We start from the raw sequence: 21,043 nt of genomic DNA, 5'->3' as shown, positions 1-21,043 counted from the left end.
AGAATGAAATCCTCATTTTAAAAGCATTGGATCTCATACTGTTCTTGCTTTTATCGCGTAGGATTGTGTATACTTAATTTATCAGCACCACTGAAATATCACTTCAGGATCAACTGATGTTTAACTATAAGGTATATAAGTTACAAGGCAGATTTAATAAGTCCCAAAACAAGATGATGTAATGATGCCTTCATAAGTTTTGCTTCCCAAACTCTCATCATCTCAGATTGGATCATTGACTAGAAAATATTTGAGGTTTTCAGCTCTGCTATTAATTATCTGTCTTGCTGAGGTAGAAAACTTTAACAAAATTTTACAATTATAAGGGTAGTTTTGAATTGTACTGTAAATTCATGGGTCTCTTCCATACTCATTGAAGTCAATCACTAAGCTTCCATTGCCTTCAATGGCAGAATGATTGGATCAATAATTACTTAGTTTTGTTGATATAATTATCAGAATGATGAATGGCTTTTTGCACTCAAGTTGTCTTGGCTGTCTTTAATTGTCTAGAGAAGAGGATGTATCATCTTGTCAGGAACAAATGGATACTTTCAAGCTCCTTGTAGAATCTTTAAAGAAATGGATGAAAGAGACAACAGATAGAATTCCAGCTGTGCAACCCTCTTTAAATACAGAGGATTTAAAGAAACCGTTGGAAGATATTAGGGTGAGAGATTGTATATAAGAAGGGATACTATTGCTAATGGAATTTTGGTAGTTGTTAATAACGTAACAGCATGAAGTTAAAAGATGAGTAGATTTACACTTTGTTTCTAATCTTGTGCAGTGTCATATTTATTTATTTAATCAGTTGGGGGTGTGGGGAGGGTCTCTTTTAATTGGCAGGCAATCAAGTGTCCGTCTTTTCCATGGTCGCATCCACTCCCCCTTAGATTTTAAACTGCTTTTACGCCACTTCCCCCTTTTACTCCACTAAAACATGTAGCAGTCAGAACAGTGGAGCCTGCAGTCTCACTGACACTGCCAGTAATACCATTCTTTGGATTTTTTCATCCATTGCACAAGCTGAGAATCCAGTATTTTCCCTAGAGGCCTTGTGCATCCCTTTCTCTGTGCTAAGCATGTCAGATTTATTTTGCTCCTTTGAAAAAGGTAGTGAACAAACTGAAAATATTACATTTTGGTTACTCAGAAATTAGAAGATGAATGGACTTTAAAAGCACCAGAAATTCAGAAAACGAATAGCAGAGGAACATCATTATGTAACCTAATCAGTGCTGTGACTTCCCCGGCTAAATCAAGGGCAGCTGCCAAATCAGGTATGTATTTGTATGATCAGCTAACCCTATTTACTGTAAACGTTCAATTTAAAACTAAAATGTTTTGCCTGCTGAATAAATGTGAAGTCGTTGGGTTTGCTTAGTAAACTTAGTGCTTGTGAAAAATCAGTCAACCAGATTGATTATCCCTAACACTATTTGGCTTTGCTGTCATTTACACAAAGGCTCTGGGAATTTACATTTACTTTAAGACTCCTTTACATTGCCAGAGTGATGTAAAAGGGCCTTTGTGTAAATAAGAATCAGGCCCAAAAGCCCTTTGTGTATTCACAGAACAAGTACAAAATGAGTAGTGGAAGTACAAGCTTCTGCATCCCACCAATAAGCCTGTGTCTTCGATTAGACACTTTTGGAGGTAAAAGGGTAGTTTAGTCTGCATGCCCATTCAGTGCTTGACATCTCCTCTGAGTCTGCAAAGCCGTGCTAATTTAGACCCTAATCTACAGACACTTTGTCACATGAATAATTTTGCTCCATGAGTACTGTTGACATCAGTGAGATTGATCATATATGTAAAGTTAAGCAAGTGCTTGAGATTTTGCAGGATCATGGCCTTTGTCATGGTTATGTGATGAGGATGCTTGTCCCGTTTAAAAAGTGAACTGAGACTAGCACACTTATTTTACATGCAGTAGGGCACTTAACAGGAACAAATAATAGTAGTTTTCAATAAATATGGACAGGAGTTGGAGCTGAACCAGCAATATGGAGGAGAAAGGACTCCCTATTCTATTATCACTCTCCTGAGCCACCCTATCCTCCCAGATTGCAGCATCAGCGTTTCTTTTTAATCTTATTTTGAAGAGAGTAAAATCTTTGTATTTCAGAGTTTCAAGTAGTACCCATCACAGTAGTATTTAAGTGCTTCAATGCTGAATTTTTTCAGATACTGGTAAATTTTGCTGAACAGAATTTAAACAACCTGGGCAGAATACACATAGGGTGTCGTAATGGCAATAAAGGCATTCTCAGCCAAGGGCCCTGGCCTTCTGAATGTGCTCCTGGCTATGGTCCAAAGTGGCTCTGACTTGTCAACCTTCAAAACATATCTTTTTAGAGAGGCTAGTGGGAGAAGGTGTATTGCTTGAGGGGGAATGTTTGGCAAGAGTGGGGCATTTATTTCTTCTCTTTTGCTGAAAATGACGGTAGTTGCTTCTGGTTTTATTCTGGTTTGGTTTTTAAATAAACTGTGACGGGTACCTAGATCCTGGGATAGGAGACTTCTTTTTTTTCTCTTTTCCTATACATCGAAATAAATAAATGGACAGCAAATAACAGCCACTGTATTCCTCTAGAATGGAGTGTCTGCCCTCACCAGGCAAGTGCAATGCTGCAGAATAGTTATAAATAACTGTGAATGCAAGAATTCCCTTGATGAGAAGTGCTTCATATTCTCTGGGGTTGAGTGGCAGGAGGGGAGTATAGGGAGATGGTCAAATACTTGTTTTCTTGTATGTTTTATTTTGGGGAGTGTGAATACATGGCCTGCTTCTGCTCCCCGTGATTTGGTGGGAAAGTTGGCACTAGGAGCAGAGTTGAGCCCAGAATGGGCAGAAGTGCAGTAGTTAAATATCTTCAGTTCTTGCAATTCAGATAAGAGGTGAAGCAGTATTGTTACCAAAAAATGGTGGTCACTTGTAATTTGCTCAGCACACAAATTTCTCAACTCAGTGTTTTTCTTGATGAATATGGCTTTCTGTGTGAAGAATGCAGGTATTTGATTTTCTGTTTGTACTAGTAAGAATCCTCGAGACAACCAACCATAGACAGATCCCAGCATTATGTTACATGGGCAACCAGTTTTCCACTCTGATTTATTTTATCTCACTATTCCCCAGCTGCCACTGTTGTGATACTCACTTTCCAGCTGGTGGTCAGGGATGAATGCACAGCCTTCTCCAAGGCAACCATTAATTCTGCTCCATTAATCGGTCATTTGGGAGTACTCCATATACACATAGTAAATACTGGAGGTGACTCTCCTCCCCTCTACATTTCTACTTTGTGGTTTGCCTGCTTTCCACAAACCCAAGGTGGTTCCCAAACCTCTTGAAACAGCTTACAGAGAAAGTCCCACTGAAATCAGTCAGACTACCTTTGAGAGTAGCTGCTCATCAGTGGGAGTAAAGGCTCCATACTCTGGGCCTGATAGTGGTACGGGTTGTACAAAACTTGTTCAAAATCAGTAGTATCTTACTGAGAGCCTGGTTCTGAGTGATTTGTCCCACTGAAGTCAAAAGGAGTGCATGCAGAGTAAGTTAATACTCAGTGGGGGTATAGGTATCAGAATCTGGCCCTCAGAAATAGTCTCTTTGATTTCAATGTGATGACATGTAGGGTTCAATTGTGCTTGCAGGACACAGTCCACAGGAAGAGGTGGTGCGGACCAGTATAATAGATATGGAACAAATCAAATCAAATATATGTATCCCAAGTGTAAAATGCCTGTGTCTCTTTCCATGTTGTTTTAATATGATAATGAGAACTGTGTTTCATATCTGAAACTTATATTTTGTAAAGAATTGCAGTTTTGAGATTTTGGTGTGAAAAGGCCTCAAATACTCCTAGAGGTTGGAGAACTGAAATTGCAACTCCTATGAGTACTGCATTGATAATTTTCTCTCTCTCACCAATAGGTAGAATGGTATTAAATGGTGAAGGAGCAGCTTCAGGTACTCAGGGTTTCCTGACAAATAAAGGTGAATAATTACTAAATAAAATTCTCATATGCGACAAAGACACATGATCGTGCACTAATGTTAAATATAAATATGTCAAAATATAAAAATGTCAAATATAAATTCTGAACATGTATTTAGTCATTGGCATGGAACACTCTAGAAGATTAGGGTTCTTCAGTAACAAAAAAATTACAATATAATCCATAAAGGCAAATAAATTAAACCAGAACTATGATGATGAAGCAGATTTATTTTTGCAAAACAGTATTATCAATAACTATTTTGGATATTTCATTTGAAGATGGTGGGCCAAATTCTTGTGCCTATTGTGAAATATGCATATCTCCAGAAAAGTTGTGTAAATATATATAACAGTTGCTACTTTAACATAAGATGCAATGTTTGGAAGAATCATGCCAAATGTGTGTATGCATAAATAGAGGCTTGGTTTCAGAAGTTGCTTAACATCCACATCCACACAGCATGTACTTGTACCAGTATGTGTGATGTACTCCATCTCAGGAATTAATTATTTGATTTGGATCTGTGTACAATACTTAAGTGCTCACTTTGTATGTGAGCCTGGATAGACCCATACTCTGTTTTAGTCTACTGCGTCCACTCTTCCCAAACGACAATCTACTCATTTTGGCTGCTGAGCTCCCTTAGTAACACAACACTTGCATTGTGGTGTTTGTGTATGATCAGAATTTGGAACCAATGCTTTTCAGATGCGTTTGCTCTGCTACATTTATGATGTTCATGTACTTGTGAGTTTCAAGTCAGAATTTGTCCCTTAATATTTAAAATTGTGGTAGACACCTTAATTTAGGTATAGAAAAAAGCTATTTTTGTCTAAATATTTTACTTATTCAAAAATAAAATGTAATTACAATAATGTTAAAGGTATTTTATTAATAATTGAACTATGTCCAAACATATGTACAACTTTATAGTTGTTTGAAACATTAAAACAGAATTTGGCATTTCAGAGGCTCTTACAGAGTGTGTACTAAAATGAGGTCATTTATAACTTGCAGTGTTGCCATGTTAAGTTTAAACTACAAGTGACCATAACATATTCAATTGTCTCATTGTATTACATAGATTCTTCTTCCATGGCTTAGATATTGTAACTTTAGACGTTTCTGAAGTCGTGTACTGAACTCCTTCAACAGGCCTATATTTTATAACATAGATTTCCTCTCTTCCTCCCACAGAACTGACAGCTGTTCAACAGGCTATGTCAGATGTAAATCACAGTTATGAAGATTTGGGAATTTTACTGAAGGAAAAGGTTTCAGAACTGGAAAGCATGCTTTCAAAGATGCAAAATGTTCAAGAAGAATCAAACTCAGTGATGCAGTGGCTACAGACAATGGATCAGGTTGCTGCAAGCTGGGAAGCAGCCACTACTGATAGTGAAGCTGTTAGAGCACAAGTAGAACAACATAAGGTACTCCGTGTATATGAAGAAAACTTTCAGTTTAGGACCATATGAAATTTTAAACAGAATTCCCTGTTGAAATTAGTGGGGGAGTTCTGCTGAATAACTGATGCCACAATACAGCCCTATATTAGCACTATCTGTAGAGATTTGTAATCAAGTCCTGCAGATATGCCAGACCACGAGAGCAAATCTGGCAAAATGTATATCTAAGATAAAAGGAGAGCTACAACAAAGAAGAATTGTCCATGTCAGAATAATTTTGACTGCCAATTTAAATAGATGAAGGTGAACTGATCATGCAACATCCCTTCAATACCCATGATGATTCTGAGTTTATTTGCTCATACATGAGGCTTGAAGGGCTGTATCTAACAGAAAGCTGTTTCTGCAACTGCTAGTTCACTATAGCTCCACTGATCTCCCAGACTGTGGAGCTGCAGAGGCTTACTCTTCACCAAGGCAGCTGTTTTCTCTCAGCTGCCATGTCATACTTGTTAAGTTATATAGCCATCCAAGATTCCCACACTAAAATTATTATAAGACAGTGGCTCTCAACCTTTCCAGACTGCTGTACCCCTTTCAGGAGTCTGATTTGTCTTGCGTACCCCCCAGTTTCACCTCACCTAAAACATACTTGCTTACAAAATCAGACCTAAAAATACAAAAGTGTCACAGCACACTATTGCTGAAAAATTGCTTGCTTTCTCATTTTTATCATATAATTATAAAATAAATCAATTGGAATATAAATATTGTACTTACATTACTTACATAGTATAGAGCAGTGTAAACAAGTAATTGTATGAAATTTTAGTTTGTACTGACTTTGCTAGTGTTTTTTATGTAGCCTGTTGTACAACTAGGCAAATATCTATATAAGTTGATGTTCCTGCTGGAAGACCTTTGCGTACCCCCAAGGGTACGCATACCCCTGATTGAGAACCACTGTTATAAGAGAATCACTAAAGCAGCAGTAGGCTCCCAGCACTCCTCAGCATTGGATACAGGTGTTCCCCATCTCCTTTCTAGCAATGATAGGTAGGATAAGAGCACACACATTTTGTATGGGTGCACACTAAAGGGAAATGCATTCTGTATCTGTGTACAGCTACTAAAAAGGAAAATCCTTCCCTCACTTATGACTGTGAATATCCAGTATCTTATTGAGGTTACACTGGTAGAGCAGAATTTGACCCAACTTGTATATTTTTTCAGAATTAGTTGGTCAACGTTAAAAGTTCGTAATTTTACACCTGCTGACCAGAATTTCCTCAGACTTGACTGGAATTCAGCCCTAAAAATATAACTCATATATACTTATAGTCGTACGTGTGTTTAGCCTGCCTGGGGTCTTGCCATTGGCTTCACTGTGCTTTAGCTGGGCCCTAATTACACAATTTACTAAAGATAGACAGTCCTCAGGTTGTCTTTGCTGACTTTGCCTGGTAGTAATAAAATCAGGGAGTTTTCTTTTGTCTTTTTATTTCTTCAAAGATGGGTGGAAATTAAATGTAAAAATTATGCTAATGTAATGTTAAGAATGCAAAAGTCAGGAAATAGGCTTTAACTTTACTCTGGCTACTTCTAGTTTTAGACCCAGTCTGGGGATCACCCAGACCAGTAAGAGGATCTGTCACTGCCTGCCTTGTAACTTTGGGTGCTTTAATGTTGTGCTGCTCTGGCTCAAAGCCCTGATACCAGTAGTCAGCCTACAAGCATAAGGGTCTCACCTTGGCTTCCTCCAGCCTAGTTATTCCTTGCAGAGTGGTCCCAACAGCGCTTCTGGTCCTGAGTCTCCCCAAATTCTTCTCTATCAGACATTCAGACTTTTCCCTTTTTGGCTGAAAACAGCCCCCAGTTATCAGTTCATTTTGGGACACACGCATCACACAGTTTGCACACTAGATACCTGCATGGGATAAAAATAAACAAAAAGTTTATTTAATAGAGAAATCACAGCATCAAAGATGAAATGGTTTTTTAAAAAAAATGAATGCACACAATTTACACAGAAAATAAACATAAAAGATGCAACTTCAGTCTTTACACTTCTGTATTAGTTAAATTCCCTTTTCTGATATAGGTTACCTATTGCACACATGCCAGCTCTCGTAAATTAATCACGAGATACGCGATTTCTAAGTAAAATTAAGCCTGACTCATGATCTTGGGATAGAACTCTCCAAGGTCAGGATTTTTCTTTTCAGCCGAGTCTGAAAATCCTGACCTTGGAGAGTTCTATCCTGAGATCATGAGTCGGGTTTAATAATTTTACTTAGAACTCACTGTCAGCCCAGGAGACTGACAGCTCCGTCTGTCACTCATCCATGGGCTGACAGCAGAAGCCTCAGCTCCCCGGAGCTCACTGATAGCGGGAGCCACAGCCACCCAGGGATGACAGTGGGAGCCCCTCCTCTTAGGGTCTCTGTGAGTCTGGGTAGCCGGGGCTACCTCTGTCCACCTGATGGGTGACATTGAGAGCATCTTAAAGGCTCAGAAACTGGAAGGTAAATAAAGAGACCAACATTTCATTTTTTAAAAGTCCTCATAATTTGTAAGCCAATCTCATGATGTTGGGGGGGTCTGACTCAGGATTTCCAATGGTGAGGGTTGGCAACACTGCAGGACAGCTTCCCAGCCTGTCCTGTCATAGAAAAGATTCAGCATTTCATGGACAGCTTCCCACTTAGAGGCTGCCCCTCTGTTTTTGGATGTCCTTCACTTCACACCCTTTCTCTTTTAAGGATTTGCAGGGGTTTTATTTTTCTCACAGACTGTGGTGGGGGAAATTCCCTCCTCTGTGTTTTCCAAAACTGGGTTTTTCTTTTCAATTTTAAGTTGAATGTTTTCCCATTAACTCTAATGGCCCATCATTGTCTTTGCCTGGCTGGAAAACAGATGGATATTTGAAGTTAGTTTCATGTAAATAAGTAGCCTAGGACAAGCCCTTCCCTGCTGTGAGCTGTGCATGGAAATTATAGTATAGATCAAAAGCACAGTAGTCTATATATACGAATGTATAGTTTAATTATCATAGTCTGTATACATCTCATATTGACCATCAAGCTTTACAAGCTTTCATTACAAGCTTTCATAAAAGACCTTACTTAATATATGTATATTGATATATAATCAATTGCTTATTTTGGGGGGTCAGACCCATTCATTTCCCAGGGGCATGTCTGGATCCTGATTGTCAGATCCAACTTACGTTAATGTAGATTCTTTCATTTTATATGTTTCTCTAGATAAACAGTATTTTTAATTATAATGCAATAATTTACCTATTATAGAATATTCATATTAGAACCCTTCTCCCCTCTTGGTGCTAAGTATAGGGATTATTCAATTTGTCATCTGTAGGAGCTCCTGTGGGGTTTTCAGTCTCAGTGGGGGAGTGGGACTTGTTCAGGTTAGGAAGTTTGTATCATGGGACTTTGAGGACCTACTTTATATGAGTTTTCCTCATTCCAGAGTCCTCTACCACATTATTATTATAATACATATTATTATTATTAGCAGGCCACTTCTTTTTTTTAATAAGATGGTCTGGCTGTTGCCATATACATTACCAACCTTTACAAAGTTCTTTGAGACTTGAAAAGCCCTATGTAAGTGCTAGGTATTATTATGAGGATTTTTGTGTTTGTCATCATCACATTATGGAATTAAAAAGATTTGTGCAATATTTTTGGTTTTCTGTTTACGTAAGTTTGTTGTTTTACTTTTTTGTAGCTATTTGAAACAGAATTGAAGCAAAGTGAGAATAAAGTACAGGAGCTGAAGGACAAAGTGACAGAGCTATTGGAGAAGAATCCAGATTTTCCTGATGCACCCAAATGGAAACAGATGTTGGATAAAATAGGTACTGCAATGTACTAGGGCTCAGACTGATTTTGAAATTGCTGCATTTTGAGTCATTTCATCATACCATCAGTCACTAGAACTTTGAATTATCTTGCATTTTTTTCTCTTAAACCCTTGACAAAATTCCATTTTCTGTACAACAGTGTAAATCTAGAGTCTGAAGTCAGTGAATTTACTCTGGATTTGTACTGGTGCAACAGAGTGCAGAATTTGACCCCCTGTTTTCAGAGGCTTTATAATTTATCCATTTCGAACGGTGTGAGGCTAAGCTTGAAGGTCAGTTGTTGATGCATATACTGGTACCTAAGTAAGTAAGTATATGAAGAAAACTAACTAAGACAAATCAATTTATAGAGCATTAGTATAATACAAAAAGCACTTGGGGCTGTTTTTTAATGCTTTCCTTCATGGTGTTTTTCCATGCCCTAATGGGCTTTTGTCATGGATAGTTTTTAGTGGCGTCTTGACATTTTCCAAAACTGACTTCTTAAAGTTTGCCCCCCAAAATGGAAATTTCCGTTTTTGGATAAAAGATACTGAAGTTATCTATTATGTAATTTTCACATTTTTCAAAAAAATTGCCACCTACATTTGTCATATTTTATAATAAAAGTTAGTTTGCAGTTACTAATCGATTTTAATATACATTTCTGTAACAACATCAGTAGTTATTTCATAGGTGGTAAAAAAAGTTAGATGGGGAAAATTATGAAGGAGCTCAGAAGAGGTCCAAGGATTTGAAAGAGAATTAGAGCAGCACAAGCACAGCTGAAAGAGAAGTGGTACAGTAGGAAAATGGAGCAAAGGCATCACAAATTGGCAAACGACATGAAAGAGGAGAAATACAAGGTAGATTTGAGCGACTACACAAAAAGCATAAGAAGAATCCAAAGAACATGAGGAGGAAACAAAATATTAGTGCCAAATGAGGAAGCATAGAAAGAATCAGAGCGTCACAGATGGAGGTGAAAGATAGAACATAAGAGCTACACAAAAGGGGATAGACAAACAAAAGGTGGAGAAGGATAGGAATTGCTTATAGGAGCGGAGAGAGGGCAGGCATAGAGAAATTATGGTGCACAGTTAATGTATCACAGAACTGAACAGGAATAGCAATAAACTGAGGCTCAAGCTACTTATTTTGAGTTCTCACTCTCTCATTAACTTTAGAGGCATTTTTATAACTTTCTTATACCTTAGTTTATGTTAGCCATAGGTCTTACTTGTGCCTGATAGAACACCAGCTCCACTAGTGAACATTACTATGATAATGCTTCCCTGCAGACATATAGATTAACTTGAATTGCAGTGTAATTCAGAAGTTAGTAATAAGAAGTTCGAAGGAGCATTTATGTCCATCTGTCTTATCTAGCTAGCTCTTCTCTCTGTCTAAGAAGAAAGTCCCCGGGTAACATTTTCAAAAGTGCTTAAAGGACTGAGGAACCCAAGTCCCATTTTCAGAAGTGACTTTGGCACTTAAATCTCATTGACTTTCAATGGGACATAGGTTTCTAGGTCAGTGTTTCTCAACCACTGGTACATGGACCGGCACCGGTCCTTGAGATCTCCCTGACACGGTTTAGGAAGGCAGCAAATGGCAGCAAGCCAGTCCCTGGTATCCAAAAGTCTGAGAAACACTTCCTAGATGACTAACACGTTGAAAATGGACGTAGACTCCTAGGTCACGTAGGTGCTTTTGAAAATGTTAATGTAAGTCTAAATTTGATCTCTTGGATTTATTTGATGGGATGGTGTATATCATTTGTTATATATTTACTGTGCTGAAAATTCCCCACAATAACTAAATTAATCAGAGGGCTTGTATTCAGGTGTATACTGTGAGCCTAATCAAAGGAGAGTGCAAATATATTGTATATGAGGAGTTATTGCACCCAGGCATCTGGTGTTAATGTCCAAAAAAACATGGTAGTGTTCTTAGAAAGAACTGTGTATATATTTTGTATACAATCTTATGTCTTACAGCCCATCTGCTAGAACATACATGCAATATGTTATTAAAATGATCATTATTTTATGATAGATTCCAAATGGAAAGAACTCAATCAGATTACGGCTGACAGACGACAAAATCTGGAAGAGTCCTCAAATTACCTGACCCAGTTCCAGTTGACAGAAGCTCAGTTAAAGCAGTGGCTTATAGAGAAAGAGCTAATGGTCAATGTGCTCGGACCACTATCAATTGACCCAAATATGCTAAATACACAGAAGCAGCAGGTCCAGGTGAGCATTGATTGCTAATATATGTTATTTAAATGAATAATGTTTTCTTATCCCTTGGCTAAGGTACTCTTCATTTGAGCTTCATGTACAGCACAGGTAGCAGAAGTTTGCTACAATGAACTAATTTAGTTCATGCGTATGATGGCTACAGTATTCGCGTGCACACATACACAAAAGAAAAACACACACAAAAAAGCCAAGAGACCAAAGAGAGATCAAAAGACCTAAAAAATGTTCAGAACTTATCCCTAGGGAGATACTTGATAATACCAAGCCTCAAATAAATGTTTCTGTTTTGACCATGCTGTGGTTTGTCCATACACTGCTGAAATGGTCTGTAAGTGTGTGTAAGTAGCTTGAGTGTGTAAGTAGCTAATAACCTTTTATGACCAGTTCTCTTACAAAATGGATACTGTCTAGAAAGTTGTCTTTTGAGGTTTTGTCCCTTATTTATTAGCCAGTAGCTAATAAAAATGTGAAAACAAGTAAAACGCAGGACTGAGAAAAGGAAGTTGTAGGTTACAGACTGTGAAACAAAGAAGGAAGAGAACGTATAGGGAAAATCCTGACTGTTTTAATTACAGAAATAGAGTGAAATGTGAATTAATGTATCAGGAAAAAGAAATCCAAGTTAAATCTGACAAAGTAGCAGAAGCTAGGAATTTTGATTCTAAACATTTCTGTTCCTGCCAGTTAATCTAAACTGTGAGGAGATGTTATAATCCTATTTTGCACAAAATATGATTGAAACTGACATTTCCATGAAAATTATCAGAGTGATTAGAAGAGAGTTTAAAAACGAACTTTGTTGTAATACCTTTATTAAAATGACTTAAAATTAGTCAGTCTGTAAACAAAAAAAATAAATAAATAAAATTAAAAATCTAGACAGCCAGCATGAGACTATCAGGTATCATGTACCACTCATTAAAAGTTGAGCCTGATATGCCTTTAAAAGGAAAGGTTTACAATATTCTATAAAATGAAACTGTCATAGATGTCCCTTCTTCTCTAAGCATTGTGACTTATTGTCAAAAAAAAATTATACTGAGAGCCACAGATATAAACTTTAATAAATCTTACAGTATACATTCAGTACTTCAGTGAATCAATCCAAATGTTCTATGTGCTAAAATACTATATTCCAATATTATGTCACTATACACCTCCTTTGATGTTAGCTCCCAGGACAAATTTCAAACCCGCCTGGGAAAGAAAACATTATTTGAAACAAAATGCTGATTATTTTACTCAGTACAGTTCCTTAATTACTATAATATTAACAGAATTTAGTGTTTGTATCTGCTGATTGAATTCCCATTTGGTAATGAGGTACAATATGAAAATGTACCTTATTTTTTCTATAACTCCCTGAAAATTTCCTCTCCGTAGCAGCAGAATTGGCTTCCCTTGATGTAATACTTGTAAAAAAACACTTTCATGGTGTGTTTTAGTTGAAGTTAATTCACTTGCTTTTTAAATTGGGAGACTGGTGGCTTCATAATGCAGAATAGCTGCTGTTAATGAAAACACATTTAGTTCAGTTTGAAAGGATTTTACTTAAAATTTTCTGAAGTTAATGAATCTTTATGTACTCTCTTCTTAGATTCTGCTTAAGGAGTTTGATACCAGAAAGCATCAGTATGAACAGTTAACCACAGCTGGTCAGGGGATATTGAAGAGACCAGGTGAACATCCTCCCTCACATGAAATTGTGAAAAGACAACTGGCAGCTGTGGCACAAAAATGGGAGAGCCTAACAGGACAACTGAGTGACAGATGTGGTCAAATCGACCAAGCCATTGTCAAAAGCAAAGAGTATCAAAGCCTTCTCAGAAGCCTGTCTGATAAGCTAAGTGCGTTGGATAATAAACTGAGCAGCACCCTGGCTGTGAGTACACACCCCAAAGATATGAAACAGCAGTTGGAAATGGCTAGAGAACTGAAACAGGAAATAGAACAGGAAATGAAAAATATCAAAGTGGCTCAGGCCCTTTGTGAGGAGCTGTCAGTGCTGGTTGGAGAAGAGTACTTGAAAGCTGAACTTACTAGGCAATTGGAAGGCATCTTAAAACCATTTACAGATCTTGAGCAGAAAGCAGGTTAGTATTAAAAAGGAGAGAGAAAAAAGGTAATGTAGAAATAAAGCAAAGCATTAATGATTAAAGTTCTCTAGTCATTTTAAAAATATTTTGTGTTTACCAAAATGAGCCTGACCCATACTCCTAAATACAACAAGCTAGCCCATGTTTTGGATGCAAACTTTGTATCTAGTCCCTGAGTCTATAAGAAGCTAAAACAATATTTTGGGTCTTCATGGGGCCAAACCGAGGTGCAGGGGAACCAATAGTGGTATTTTTTTCAATCTCTGCCTGCAAACCCAGCTCCCCCAATTTGGATTGATGGTAGATTCTGCATGCATTCAGAACATTAGCCAAGCACGAGTTATGCTTTAGTTAAATGTAAGTCAATTCAGGGACTACAGGATGATATGTAATGGCCTGTGATATACCGGCGGTCCAACTAGATTATCTAATGGTCTTAAGCTCTACGTATCATGATAATCAGAGGGGCTCAGATGTCTTGCTGCATTTTGATGAACTCCTTAAGCTTGGCTACCCCTTGGTAGGGGGCTTGGTTGACATGATTGGTTCTACAGAACTCCCTCCATCTTGGTGGCCTCAAATCCCCACTGAAATCCACTCCTCTTGAGCTTATTTCTGATAATGAGACATTTTATTATCCTATGCGCTACTTTGTCTGGTATATGATTCTCCATGTTAACCAATAGAATTAATGGGGCAAACTATTATAAATATATATTCCTTGGAACAAAAATATTTTCCTTTGGTTAGAAATTATTCATCACAGTTTTGGTCAGCAGCTAGCTGTAAAAATGATGCTGTATATTATTATGTCTCTTCCAGATAATCATGTTCAGCAACTTCTGTCAGCATATGCTACTTCTCATCAGTTCCAACAAATGTCTAAGGACTTTCAGACCTGGCTGGACAAAAAGAAAGAAGAACTGAACCAGGCTCACCCTATATCGGCCAAGCTTGATTCCCTGCAGCCATTAATTAGAGAGCAGAAAGATTTTAAGCAGACCTTGTCAGACCAGATTAGTTCCTATGAAAAAATTGTTGCAGAAGGTGAAAGTCTCTTACAGAAGACTCAAGGAGCTGACAGGGCAGAGTTGCAGTCTCAGCTTTGCATGCTCAAAAGTAATTGGGACAAAATGAATAAGCAAGTAAGAGAAAGGCAAGATAAGTTAAATGATTGTCTGGAGAAAGCCCTGAAGTACAAAGAGCATGTAGAAAACCTGCAGCCCTGGATAGAGAAGTGCCAAAACAACCTGTCTGAAGTAAAGATTGTCATAGATCCTGTCGAAATAGAGAATTCTATTGCTCAGGTGAAGGCCTGGCAAAAGGACTTGGACAAACACCACGGCATGGTGGAATTATTAAATAATGCAGCTGACAGTTTGCTCAATGCCAGTCAAACAGATAAAGAAAGCATTATAGATGAGAAAGTGGTATTGAACAAGAAAGTGGATATGGTCACAGAACAATTGCATAGTAAGAGGGAGTCCTTGGATAACATGGCACATAGTCTAAAAGCATTTCAGGAATCATCCAGGGAAACCAAAAGGCAACTTAAAAGTGCCAAAGAGCAGCTGCAAGCTCATGATGCTCTTGGACCCCAGGCTTGCAGTAATAAACACTTGACAATGTTGCAGAGCCAGCAGAAAGCACTTCAGACTTTAAAGCCCCATGTGGATGCAGCAAAAAAACTTGCCCAAGAGCTGGTGGTAGAAGCTTCCAATTCAGCAGGTGTTTCTGACCTCTTGTTGCAAGCTGATTCTTTAGAGCAAGAATATACTACAGTCAGCCAGCAGGTTAAAGACAAGTGTTCATTCTTAGAAACTAAACTTCAGGGAATTGGTCATTTCCAAAACAACATCAGAGAGATGTTTTCTCAGTTTGCAGAGTTTGATGATGAGCTTGACAGCATGGCTCCAGCAGGAAGAGATCTAGACACACTGCGGTCACAAAGAGAGGATATAAAAAATTTCCTTAAAAAACTGGAAGATCTTATAACAAGTAATAAAAATGCCAATAAAACCTGTAAAATGATGTTAGCCACTGAAGCTTCTCCTGATCTAGTTGGTATAAAAAGAGACTTAGAGGCTTTAAGTAAACAATGCAACAAGTTACTGGACAGAGCAAAAGCCAGAGAGGAACAAGTGGAAGGAATTATTAGCCGTATTGAAGAGTTTTATAGTAAGTTAAAAGAATTTTCCAATCTGCTTGGGGGAGCTGAAGAACATGAAGAGTCTCAAGGTCCTGTTGGAATGGAAACAGACACTATAAATCAACAGCTGAATATATTCAAGGTAGGAGGGACCCTTTTGTATTATTAGAATACTGTACTACAAAATGATTTCTGAGTAGAACGTGATGTATCCTTCACTCAGTGTTGTGACAGGGGTTGTCTTAAGAGTGAAGCTTGAAGGAGAAATGCTCCTGCTCCATGTCAGTCCTATCACTACGACAGCTGCTGTTTCTGTCCTCTCTCAGGCCCTGCCTTTCCTCTTTGCCACACCTTGATGAATTCATGCCCCTGCAGCTCAGCCTACCATTCCTGCACTTTAACTCCCGTTTCCTGATCCATCTTTCTGCAGGCTCCGGTGATCCTCACTGCCCCTATTTCCCTAGACATTAAACCTTTCTACTCACCTCTCTAAGAGGCTTTATACACAATCTCCAGGTTGGTGCTTCATTAAACTTTCCCATACACCACATGAACCTTCTCCCTCCTCGTGGCTGCAGTTCCCTTCAGTCCTGCAATTATGCATGTGCTTAGCTTAACTGTCATGAGTATTCCCAGTCACTTCAATGCGTCTAGTGTTGGTAGTACAGTTAAGCACATGCATGAAGTGTTTGCAGGATCAAGGCCCTTGTTTCGTCCTTCTTCTATTCTGATATTCTGTCCCCAATTCCAGCCTTTCACTCCAACTGACCCTCCCCCCCTCCAGCAAGGCTCCACCAATAACCCCTGCTCTTTCCTTGTTTATCTGGAAACTACATCCACCAGGCTAGCCAGCACTAAGTTGGAATCTTGTGTAAATTAAAGGAAATGTCATTAAAATCTCATAAAATTAGGGTGTTTGCCTTAGAGTCATGATCCAAAATCCCCTTCTCCACTGCTGTTTATAGTTCTACTGATTAGTGACTGTTGTCCAGATCAGAAAAAGCTGCATTTTAGTGATGTTGCATGTATATAAATTGTAAAGTGCTTTGTGATGAAAGTGCTTTGTGATGAAAATAATAAAATAGTAATAATAATAATAGTAAACTTCATCAAATGATATTTCACCACTTAAGTAGTTGGAAAAAAGTGGGCATCTTTGGAAAAACAGCTATAGAACATTTGATTAATCATATGTTTATAAACAACGGTGTTTAAAAAGATCATATATTTTCTAGCGATGGTATAGCAACATTCTGAGTTTTCTGTTTAGCTTTGCAATATATGGTTTCAAATTCAATCCAGTATTGACTCCAAAGTTTGTATGGCTTATGTTAGCCTTGCTTACTCTAGTTTACTTTATCATAAAACAGTCCTCCATAACATGAACTAAGTTGTATTCTGAAAAAGAAGACTAGAATTGGAGAAAAGTAATTGTACAGTTTTCCCAGCAGAGGGTGCTTTTTTCCTTGTTTGGACTGAATGAAACTGTGTCAGGATATAAAACTGAATTAATTTCACATGCATAGTCTGAGGGTTTCACTTTTACTAATGAACGACTTTTATCTTTTATAAAATAAGCTGATCTTTCAAAATGGATAAATGCATACAAAAGTATGGAATAAAAGTTATACTGTGAAAACATTCTATTAGATTGTTAGGATTAAAATTGTGTGCAACTGTGAACTGACCAGTCTGTATCGATTTAGAAAGAGAAATAAATCGCTTCTATTTGGACAATGTTAGTAAAACACTTTGGAAACAAAAAGCAAATGATTATGCTGGGATTGCTATTGTTTAGACTGGCACAATTGAATTGGGGCCACAATTTGTGATCTGTCATTTTACCATATCTCTGCTACTTTCAAACATGGCAACCATTTAAATGTAGCTCCAGGTCTCTTTCACCACAAAAAGTCTACATCTTGTGGTATAATTTCAAACAAGCAGGGCCCTCGTGTGGAGGCAGCCTGACCAGTGCAGAAATGAGGGAAGTAGAAAATAGTACTCTGGGTCTTGTTTTTTGCACTCTGATATGCTTTGTGCCATTATTACTCCTTTGGGCCAGTGGGCTAAATACCACTACTGTGGAACAGCAAGTATCTAGAGCACTGTGGGGATACAAAATTTGTATCTGCATCCGATCTACAAAAATGATCCGCGGATATCTGCAGATTTGCAGGGCTTTAGATATAAAATTTGTATCTGCATCCATCTGTGATCTGCAAAAATGGTCCACGGATATCCACATCCACGGTTGCGAATATCTGCAGATATTAAGTGGATATCCACAGATTTGCAGGGTTCTACAGATATCCTTGTAGAGCAACTTTAGAAGCTTTGGACCACCTGATAGCTACTTTTGCACAGGTGTACAATAGGTACAAGCTGCTCTTCACCTTCAGAGTGCAGCCTAAATGCCTGTGCTTGTACTCCCTGAGAGGAAAACCCAGCAGGCTAATTCATTCTGAAGTATTCCACACCCCAAACACACTACACAGACATATAAAAAGACAGAGTCCCTGCTCTGAAGAATTTGTAAGCTTCGAAAGTGTGATTAAAGAACCATAAAATAAAGCATCTGCTCCGAATGATAAACTGGCACAGATACACACAAAGACATAAGATAAGATTTTATATATAAGCTTATATATTTGTTTTACTTACAACAATTAGTTTTACATTTGTTAGTTGGTTTTGGGTGGGCACCCATTGGCATTGATGTGGAAGTGAAGCGTTGTGGAAAAGCTGTGGGGATTGTGGGAATAAGAGAGGTGAACGGTTCTAGGGATTGGGAAATTTGAGGAGGGAGGAAATAAAGAAGGGAGAAAGGAGGATAAGAAGAATGGGCAGGGAGTGTGAGGTTTGGTAGCTGAAGAGTTGCACTGGTAAGAGAGAAACAGGACCAACCACCAGTGGCAATAGTAAATAATAAGAAAAATCAGCCTAAATTAAGATTTGGGCTGCTTGGAAATTTTTGACAAGTCTCTGAATGAGCTTTTTGGTTTTTGTGTGAGTTCTTGACTAAACAATTTTTTTTTTTGCAGAAAGTGGGTGTCTGCTTTTGTCAGTTTTTTTTAATTTTATGTCTGAAAACCAAACACTGAAAAGTTTTGTTCAAAAACTATACAGTTTTCAGCAGTTTGGGTCGATTTCCGCAGCTCCTGCCCTTTCAGCAAGCTCCTTCAGACTGCTGGTGTTACACATATGAATTTTGAATAGGAAATGGGAAGCTGATGGGTTGGGTGCTCAAGGCAGGACCAGCTGGTTTTGCTCTGGGGCAAGAGGAAGCAGGAAAGCATCCTTAGTGCATAGAGGAAGAAGCCTTGTGGGCCTGGAGATTTCCAGTCTATTCCTGCAAGCTCCTCCTGACTGCTGCTGTTGCTCCTCTTGTAGTCCAGTGCCCTTGAACTCACTGTCTGGTGGGAGGGGAGGAGGGTTAGATAAGCCTGACTGGGCAGGGTAGGGGTAAAGGTATGGTCATGTCCCAGTCCCTTTTCACACCCCATAATACTCAGGGTTGGCACTGTGGAGTATGTAAACTGCATCATTTCAACTGAGGATGTAATTGGGTGTCCTCAGCACTCTCCCATATGGCCATTCTCCCTTACACAGCAATCCGGAGGCAGAATGGCTCCAGCAGCTGTTGTTTTGAGTGGTGGTGCACTTTCATGCACATTCACATGTCTTCACCCCCTCTTAAGCACAGCTGTGTCTTCAAAACCACAGTCTTGTTCTTTATACCTTCAACTTCTTTGGTCAAAGAGAAATTTGCTTCTGGGTGGATAGACTCATTCACACAGTCTCTTTACACTCCTGATGGAAGGATCTTGCAAAATGGGCCAAAAGGTGCTTCTGTGGTTTGGCCAACTTTTTCAAGCTTTGTGATACCTTTTGTATCTGATATAATGTGTAATGTGATGTCCAAAGTGGGGACCACCAACTTTAATCGGCACTAGCAAATAGAAGTGTGGCTTGACTTGAAATCATGTAACTTATCCCTTAGTTTTAATGTGAAATGTTTACATTTTGGGTGAAAGGTCTGCTTTCTGTGCTGCAATTGCGTAAAGTCTAGTGCAGTTTATTAGAAAGCAGTATCAGAATTGCTGCTTCACATAATAAGCCAGGAATTATTTTAGATTTACATCAGAGTTACTGAGAGCAGAATTTGGCCCTGTGGTTATAAAATAGGCAAAAAAGAACCCTGTTGGTATTCAGAGAAAAGTGATTTAAAAACAACAACAACAACAACAACAACAAATAATTCAGTCTTCCTGGTGAGAACTTTGTTTTAATCTCTTACAGTAGCTGACTGGCATTTTGTTTCATGGCATTTGTCTTATTCAGCTTTGTCACAGATTTTGTTTTCAAAGAACGTATGCAATGCATGGATCTGAAACAAAAGGAAATTCCAGTAGGTGGACATGATCAATTTAGTTATACTGATTCTACCTTCTGTTTTCTTTAAAAACAAAACAAAAAAAAATTTAGAGATGAACGGGAACCAACCTCCTGGATCTGGGAACAACCAGAACATCTAGAATTTAGATCTGAATTTGTGGCTAGGTCCCATTTTAAAAACAAAAACAAAAAGCTCATTCAGAGAACTGTCAAATTATTATACTCCTTGAAATCTTTCCAAAACTCTTCATTAATTTCATTAACAAACTTTCCCTGCTTTTCATTCAAAATACATAGAATTGTTGTCAGCTTTCATCAGTGAATGGTTTTTTCCCTCTCCGCACCCCAAGAACAATAGCAGCTGCAACTCTTAAAAGATTTTCCTTCATATTTGCACACTGCCACGTGTGCCTAGAGGATGGTTTCTAATTTGACTTCATAGGAATCTTAGCCTGGCTGAATATTCTTGTTGAGGAGCTTGAACTAAGAGTTTAATTGGTTTATGCCGATTACATAGACTTTGCCCTCTGACTGTTACATTGAAGCGAAATAGTGTTTACTCAACAATTTGAGGTTTGTTTTCATATATTTGACTAAACAGTTAACATCCAGAGACTTTTTTAATACACTGATTTGCAAATATTGCATAAAATATCATAGAGCCCTTTCATAAGGTTTACTTCTCTTTACAACATGTGGTAAACAAAGAAATTAGGGTAAAGAATTGCATTTTGATTATTAATCAATCCTTTTTCTAAAAACAACAGCATGAGAAAGGAACTAATGCTTATGGACATAGTAGCATAAGGTTATTCAAATAAGGTCTTCATTTTAGCTGGTCAAAAATG

At 38.1% G+C, this 21,043-nt stretch overlaps 1 protein-coding gene across 12 annotated transcripts in view; it reads left to right on the top strand.

Moving 5' to 3' along the window:
* The window catches only part of DST (dystonin), a 453,158-nt gene that overhangs the window by 340,237 nt on the left and 91,878 nt on the right, over positions 1-21,043 (top strand). For 10 of the 12 annotated variants that reach the window (XM_067565502.1, XM_067565501.1, XM_067565500.1 and 7 more), the window contains 8 exons: positions 514-670; positions 1,157-1,283; positions 3,941-4,003; positions 5,206-5,441; positions 9,171-9,300; positions 11,344-11,543; positions 13,150-13,645; positions 14,471-15,939. In XM_067565502.1, the coding sequence (XP_067421603.1) occupies positions 514-670; positions 1,157-1,283; positions 3,941-4,003; positions 5,206-5,441; positions 9,171-9,300; positions 11,344-11,543; positions 13,150-13,645; positions 14,471-15,939 (2,878 nt within the window). The remainder of the gene's footprint in view (positions 1-513; positions 671-1,156; positions 1,284-3,940; positions 4,004-5,205; positions 5,442-9,170; positions 9,301-11,343; positions 11,544-13,149; positions 13,646-14,470; positions 15,940-21,043) is intronic. The other 2 variants (XM_067565495.1, XM_067565490.1) reach the window with 1 other exon arrangement.

The sequence above is a fragment of the Emydura macquarii genome, unplaced genomic scaffold (genome assembly GCF_026122565.2).
Source record: "Emydura macquarii macquarii isolate MOO-44397 ecotype Brisbane River unplaced genomic scaffold, CSIRO-AGI_Emac_v2 contig_2680, whole genome shotgun sequence".
Lineage (NCBI taxonomy): Eukaryota > Metazoa > Chordata > Testudines > Chelidae > Emydura > Emydura macquarii.
Note: the sequence above shows the minus strand (reverse complement) of the source record. Positions and strands in the feature narration are given on the sequence as shown.